Here is a 7,665-nt window from a genome sequence, read left to right as displayed (position 1 = left end):
AATGTGGTTTTATATAATAACAGATCACTCTTTGGCAGTTAAGGAAACACTCTTTATTTGCAGTATTTTCTATGTGCAAACTTTCAGGAGTTTAGTGTACTGGAATGATACTCCTCATCTCATTGTTCTTTATGGTGTGCAAGTCAAATCTTGTTTCTCTGCTGTCGTCAAATCCCCCCGTCCACACACTGGATCATCAGATGGCTTAGGACAGAACAAACATTTCCAGATGTGTCTCCCCGGGGCTTAGTTTCTTAAGCTTGTTTTGAGAATAACAAGCTAGTTTAGCTAGACCACTTAACAATATTATACTATACAATTATCTTTGTTAACAGTGATTAAATAATGAAAAACATTGAGCCGGTCTGCTCTACTGAGTAACATTTACAGTGATAACACTTGTTTCTTCATGGCTTTAAAGTACATTTTACAAGTCCTGATGACACCACTGCCACTTTTAAATAGAAACACAGTGGGAATTCATCCAAAGACCGTCCACAGCAACTGGTTGCAGAAGGAAGGAGTTCTGTGGTTCATATCTCTGATATCAAAGCAGGATGTCACATGTATGAAGGTGCAGTTTCAGGGTCCAAGCAGTGGAAACTTGGGATGTGTTATCCAATAATGTGGCGACAAATTCAGTCAAAGCTGAGTCAGCACTCCTGACAGCAGGACAGGACCACCAGCACTCCATGTCTTCAGTCTCCAGAGTCCAGAGTCCAGAGTCCAGGGCCCGATCCTTTAACACAAGTGATCACATTTAAGACAAAAACCTACACCCTGAAGACAAAGGAAAACCAATCTGCAACAAAGCCACAGAAGGGAAGTTTACATGAAAATCTAAAGACTGTATTAATGAGCTGGTAGATAAACTGGAAACTGTCTAAATAATAAATGAATCATTTCCAAGCAGCCATACCAAACATCTGCTTGTTCAGCTTCTCAATTATGATCCTGTGTTACTTTTATTTGTCTCACATGATAGCAAACTGGATGAGTTCACATTAATAATGAATTAATTACACACACATAGTAATAACACAGTGGTGACCTCTGCTGTAACTTCTATCTACAGTTCACATTTGAACAGCTAACTCCACATAAAGGACAACAGTAAATACAGGTTCAGTCGAAGCTTCTGGGCTTTAGTGAGTTTAGCTGAATCACAATTTTGTTGATGACACGCCGAAAAGTGAAATTTGAATTAGGAGTGTAATTAAAGTTTCACAATAAGTTTAGAAGACTAGTTTAGCTCAGTAATTTAGCAACTTCCGTAGCCGCCCTCTCGGCTACCAACGTTCACGTTACCTAGAAACTTCTCCACTCCCACGCGCACGTACCTTGTTACGGGACTATGAAATACATGACGAGGAAGAAAACGATATCAAAGACCACGAACGCCCAAAAGTCAAACCAGTAGGAGTGTTTCGGCAAAGAAACCGAATCTCCTTTAGACTGAAACATTTTCTTGTTATCTCCTGCTCCCATCTCTGCGTCCGGCTACCGCGAGCTCCCCGGAAGAGAAAACACAGCATGTCAAGTTGTCCTTCAAAATAAAATCCACCTGACGCTAGGGCACCATAATATTCATCTGTTTTGCTATAATAACTACCTCTTTATCTTCACTTTCTTTTATTAAATACAGGATTTTGGACACAATTTCAATACATCCAATCTTTCTGTGATAATATATGTCTTTCATCACCACTTTTGATGCTTGTTTGTATTGTAAACACTAGATGTCAGAAAGACACCACCAAACACAACTTCAATGACATTTTGTGTTATCATAGGTGTAGTTTCTTTAGAGAAAAAATACTAACATAGCTCATATTTGACTTGTTCCATGACATTTATATCAAGATTATTGTGACACACTGACAGGACCATTTCTATTGCTACAATAAAGTGTCCTTTTTTATATATTTAAGACTTTATGGCTTCTAAATGGTTTTGGTATTATCTCAAAGTATACGTATGTATATGTACACTGTAACATGTTGACACTTTTTTATTCCCTTTTTTAAATAAAAAATGATGTTCTTGTATTCTTCTTATATTATATTGTACAGTGTCTGAGTATTCAGAAAAGCGCTTTTTAAATAAAATGTATTATTATTATTATTATTATTATTATTATTATTATTAATAGATGCTCATATACTCCTGACTCAAGTTGTAATTTCGATGACTGTCTTTACCTCTACTGTACTTGGCTATGTGTTAGAAAACAGTTGTATTTTTTACTTTTTGGCTACTGTACCTAAAACACACCACACAAACACAGTAAAGACAAAAGCTCAGCATGTTGTTTGCTCGTGTGACACCAAATACCATTTATTAGGGCTTTACAAAGACTACAAAATCCTCCAGATGAGTTAAATCACTGTCTCTGTCTATTTACATGATATGTTACATACAAATGTACAAAATATAAAACATTTAAGGACAAATGTTTCACCCAAAAAGAAGAAAACTTTCTCTCAAACCAGAGTAAATGCTATGGTTTTCAACTGAGATGTAACTGCAAAGTGTTAAGTGGGAAAAATTACCAGTTGATCATCAAGACTATGGTCAAGACTATGGTGTACACTGTTAACGGTGTCAAAGCTCTGCTAGCTGGGGAACTAACGGCCTATAACGGGAGTGTAGAATAGCCGAGAGGGTGAACTGTTGGGAGATCTACACTCAGGTTTGATACATGGGTTAACCGTAGGTAGGTAGCAACCTGTTACCACAATAACTGCCCCCTTATCATGCAACTACACACCCTTGCAGATGCAAGGCTGGCCAAGTTAGGCCAGATACATGTGCGAACCATCAGAGGCTTGGCTGCTGAGACACCTGTGAAGCTGAACACAGGTAGGATTGTAGAGGATAGGATTGTCCTGAGGTTGTGACAACATGACTTCTTGGTCTCTGATGGGCTTTGACTGACCAGTAGCACCTGTTGGTTGTTGTTAAATGTATACAGTACGGTGTCAGGTCAGCTTCGGTGCCTCGGACAGCCTAACGTGGCGGTAAGCTTGGGTTAAAATGTCCAGAGAGGAAGTGCTTCCAAGGAACAACAGGCATTCCTAAAGACGGAGAGGATCCAGAGAATATTATGGCAGGATGGGGGAATACCGGAGAAGTGCCTATTTTTTGTTGTGATTTTAGTGAATTAAAAACAGGTTCTTACTGTACACCGTATGCCTCCTGCATAGGCAAAACATCCAATCACCACAAGACACACACCTGTTTCTGACAGCGTGTTGAGTTTTTGCATTTCTTTTTTTTTCTCTCTGTTTTTAAAGTACAATAATTTACTCAGCGGGTTAAGCATATTGTAACATCAACAGGGCAGAATGCATCTTTGATTCACTGTGCAAGACTTAAGTATTTACAACCCACCCCCACCTCAAAGTGTGCAAAACCAACCCACTCGTTAAACAAAGAGAGGACAATCAAAATTCAAAATGGCTTCCGTCCAATACACGCATACATAACGATAAAGGTCTCTTCTCAATGCATCCCCTTTAAAAAGCTTCAAAACATGCTCTTCAGGCTAGAAAACCCAAAACAGTTTGGTTGTGCTCCTGTCAGTTCAAGTGAGCCCAGCTCAGCTGGGCGAAAAACAACTAAAAAATACCCCACCCCTTTTTAAATGTTTTTACAATATTGGTCAGTTTTAAATTCAAATACAGCATCAACTCTTTTATACTTTAACTGTCAGAAACAAGAAAGGGCGGTTTGGAGGAAGAGGGACAAAAAAACAAAAGAGGCTGTTTCTCCCACTACAAGCAGCTTCTTTGACGTAGCAGGAAGCAGATCATCATCCGACATCAACTTCTCTTCTTCTCACTATAGCCAATGGGAGCAGAGGACACCTCCCAAACTTTTGCACATTTAAGGCGGTGAGAAAGCACCAATATCATTGTTCCCTTGCATTTGAAAATACTTTGGATTCTTTTTTGGTAGCTCAAGGATCCCACATGGGTGCAGATTCTGAACAAGACTATCAAATGTCAGTTTGCACCATTCAATTGAATATTACTGATATTTTGTTGATTGATCAGTGTCAGAGCTCTGATTCATATCTGTACTGCTTTCCTGTTACAGCAAACCCAACCTGCTTGTTTCTTTATGCAGGTAAACACAAATATCACAGGAACTCAGCTATTTGCAGTTGACCATAAGCTAACTCCGCGCCCCCCCTCCCCTTAGTAACGGTTGCTACGCCTGTCAAGCTTTCCATTCTCACACCTGTGCAGTTCACAATAATAATGATAGCATGTTTACCACTCGAGATTCATAGTAAGGTAAGGCTATGTTAGAGTTAGCATTCTCACCAGTTAATGATCCATGTAGAAGACGGTATATATATAAACTCAACAAAGAGTAGGTTTTGGAAGCATTGTTAATGCTCGCTTACTAGTGAGGTTGGTTAGTGTATCATGGTAACGTTAGATGCTATTTAACTATTTCTTATACTTTTGCCGTGGTGTTTTTGGTTTTGGAAAGGCTAATAAAGATGCTAAGAAAGTTCAAACTCTTCAAAAGCTGAGTGTATCTCGAACTACATCTCCATGCACACTGCTTTAACATGTGGGAAAATCCAAAGCTTGACAGACGTACCGTGCTGAGCTGTTAATGATTGGACAGTTGCTGTTCAGCGGAGGGGTTTAGCGGACGGTCAGTTGATCGAGTTCTGTGATGACCCACAGAAGGCGCTGCCTGCTGTTTTCATGGTGCATTCTAAGCTTAAGGGGTGACAACAGGCTGCGGAGTGTGGAAGGCCAAGAACAACTTAATCGAAGTTTACAACTGTGGTCAGCTGTGCATTGTGGTGTAAAGTCTCTGTGGGTGTATGGTGGTGTGTGTGCACATTTGGCAGTAAATCAAAGGGAAACATTGGCACTTGTCCTTTTTTTTCTTCACAGTAGCAATGTGGCTGGACTACACACAGACAATGCGCTTTCGTTGTGCTTGTTGTTGGCATGCAGGGCAGCGAGGAGCAGCTTGGCAGTGCCTGACACTGAGGAGGCTCAGGGCAGGAGACCAGCACCACGCGGCTCAACTGACTGGGCAGGAGGACTGTGAGCCGTATGCGTGTGTTATGAAAATGGAATTGCTGTGATCCTAGCTGGGCTGTAGAGGCTTTGCAGATGTCTCAAGTCAACCACATCTGGTGCCGTCTTAGAGGTGCAGAATTGTCTTTATGTTCATAAAAGGCAAAGACACCCACATAAGGTGATATAGTGGTAAACTATGAGACGGAAAAGTGTCCCTCAGCCCTACACTCTACTCTAAAATAGTAACTTGTGAGGAGCCGGTTCAGTTAAACAGCTGGTTTTACATTACTGAAGCACTAAATCTATCTGATGGAGCTGATTCAGTTTGTGTTGTGACCTCCATTGTGACCACCAGAGGGCGGTACATCACAGGAAAATACTATTCTCCTCTTACTTGCCTCCCTCAGTAGGTGGGGTCAGAGAACAGGGTACCAGTGTGGTATAAACAGTGCCTTGCCCAAGGACACTTTGGCAGCCTGGAGTGTTGGTCACATGGGGCCTTGAACCAATTAAAGCCTCTGATCAAAGGACAGTGTCCTCCTGCTGCCTGTGTTTAAGTGCATTTGTATGTGTGTGTGTGTGTGTGTGTGTGTGTGTCTGTGTGAGAAGCACCTCTGTAAACAAGGAAAGACATAAACAATAGAACCTGTCCCCCCCCCATTGTAAACATCTGAAGATATATCTGGGATTTAAAAAAAAAAAAAGAAAAATCCAGTTTTGTCACGTCAACTCTTGGCTTTCTCTTTTTTCTCGGACACTTTGGAGGATTGACACCCAAAGTCAAAATAATGGAGTGATCTGTGGCTCATCGTGGAGTGAGCACAGATGCGATTTACTCCTTGAAAGTCATCTTCAGAGGAACAACTGTCCCTTATCAGACACGTCCCACCTACACATATATGAAAAGTTGTATTCTAAAATGTTATACATCCATTAAAAAATGACTAGCTGAGCTTTATATTTACTGTGATTAAAATATAACCGATCCAACTTGTGTGATTGTTTATCGTTTTGACCACTGAGGACCAAGTTGGCTACTGCTCTTTAAAACATACAATAATTTGATTTAATATTGCACCATTGTTATGTAAAAATATGTGTTTTCTTTCAAATGGTTGGTATACCATTCTGGATAATAAAACTTTTCATATATCATATATCTGTGCACTATAGGGGTGTCTGCTAGCGACGGAGGCTCAAAGGCTCCCCTGGCGTTCTGAGGGGTTCGGCGTCTCCCAGCTCAGCTCTCGGGTCTCATAGCGCCGACTCCAGCGATGAGTCCAGCTGGTCGTCGTGGTGACTGGTGCTGTCGCTGTCGCAGCTCTGCGTGCTGGAGTAGTTAGCTGCCTCTTGCAGCCGTAGCAGCATGTTCATCTGAAAGCACAACAAACAACCAAAGAGACGACTTAATAACTTTTAATGACACTAAATACACTTGAACTTTGACCTGAACCAGGGCCAGAATTGTAGTTTGTTGCATTGTTGTATTTGGTTTGTTTAAATTAATTCTATACAATTACAAGAGATCCAGAGTAACAAAAGTCACATGACTCACAAAGCAGCTTCTTTATTGGACAGAGTTTTGGTACCCTCCTCTCCGGGGTATCAGATAGATTTTATAGATTTTAACTGGTTATGAAACAGTCTCAACATAGTACTGATGCCGCTATATGACCTACATAATTTATGCCACCTGGTCGGATTCCCCTTTAAATCAATGAAACGAGGAAGTAGGAACACTACCTGTTTTGTCCACAGGGGCCACCAGAATCAACACAACATGAAAGTTTCTTGTATGGGCTTGAAGTAAGTAAGTAAAGTTTTTTTATAAAGCACCTTCTTAGGTAAGACGTCATAAAGCGGTTAAAAAAAAAGATGAAGGAAGACATGAAATCAAGACCCAATATTAAAGGAATAAATAAAATTGAAATTGGAATAAGTAATAAATAAGCACAGGTAAGTTTTAAAGGTGTCAACACGTTAGGTTTAAGCCTGGAGCGAAGAATAACAACAAACCCTGAGTAGAAGACCTCAGTGATATGAGGCTGCAGTAGATCTCTAATGTAGGATCCATTTTCTTTCATAAATCCTTTGTTATGTAAATCCTAAAAAACATTTTAATTGGCTTTTCTACACAACAAGAACGGTATGGATAAACTGACCTCCAGTAAACAATTCCAATAAAATTAACTCAAATAAAACGACTGTATCTGTGATCATGCAGAGCTCCAACGTGATTCCAGGAATTGTGAACTAGAAATACACAGTGCCTTGTTGAAAGTGACACCTTTATTTCTGAGTATGGATTTAACAGACGAAGAGAAGACACTGAGGCTTTCCTGCACCTTAGGGATGAGACTGGTGCAAATAAAGACCTTTTATCAGCATTAAGCTGCAATTATCGGCCATCCAGTTTTAATAGCGTTTAGGCGGCCATGTAAAATAGACAATTCAATACAGTATAATTGAATATCATCAGCATAACATTGATAAGATGTACCTTTAAATAGTATTTTTTCTTATTACACCCATTAACCCTTGAGTTTTACTGTTTCTTGTAGCTCTCCCTCTTACCCCTCTTCCCGTTTGTATCACCACCTAGTGAGTAGAC

At 40.2% G+C, this 7,665-nt stretch overlaps 1 protein-coding gene across 13 annotated transcripts in view; it reads right to left on the bottom strand.

The window, feature by feature from the left end:
- Positions 1-2,308: 2,308 nt before the first annotated feature.
- nav3 (neuron navigator 3) overlaps positions 2,309-7,665 on the bottom strand; it is a 428,096-nt gene continuing 422,739 nt past the window's right edge. For all 13 annotated transcript variants that reach the window (XM_051392318.1, XM_051392319.1, XM_051392315.1 and 10 more), the window contains one exon: positions 2,309-6,428. In XM_051392318.1, coding sequence (XP_051248278.1) covers positions 6,309-6,428 — 120 coding nt within the window. In that variant the 3' untranslated portion in view covers positions 2,309-6,308. The remainder of the gene's footprint in view (positions 6,429-7,665) is intronic.

The sequence above is a fragment of the Dicentrarchus labrax genome, unplaced genomic scaffold (genome assembly GCF_905237075.1).
Source record: "Dicentrarchus labrax unplaced genomic scaffold, dlabrax2021, whole genome shotgun sequence".
Classification (NCBI taxonomy): domain Eukaryota; kingdom Metazoa; phylum Chordata; class Actinopteri; family Moronidae; genus Dicentrarchus; species Dicentrarchus labrax.
The sequence above is the reverse complement of the archived record's forward strand: the minus strand, read 5'-3'. Positions and strand labels throughout refer to the sequence as shown.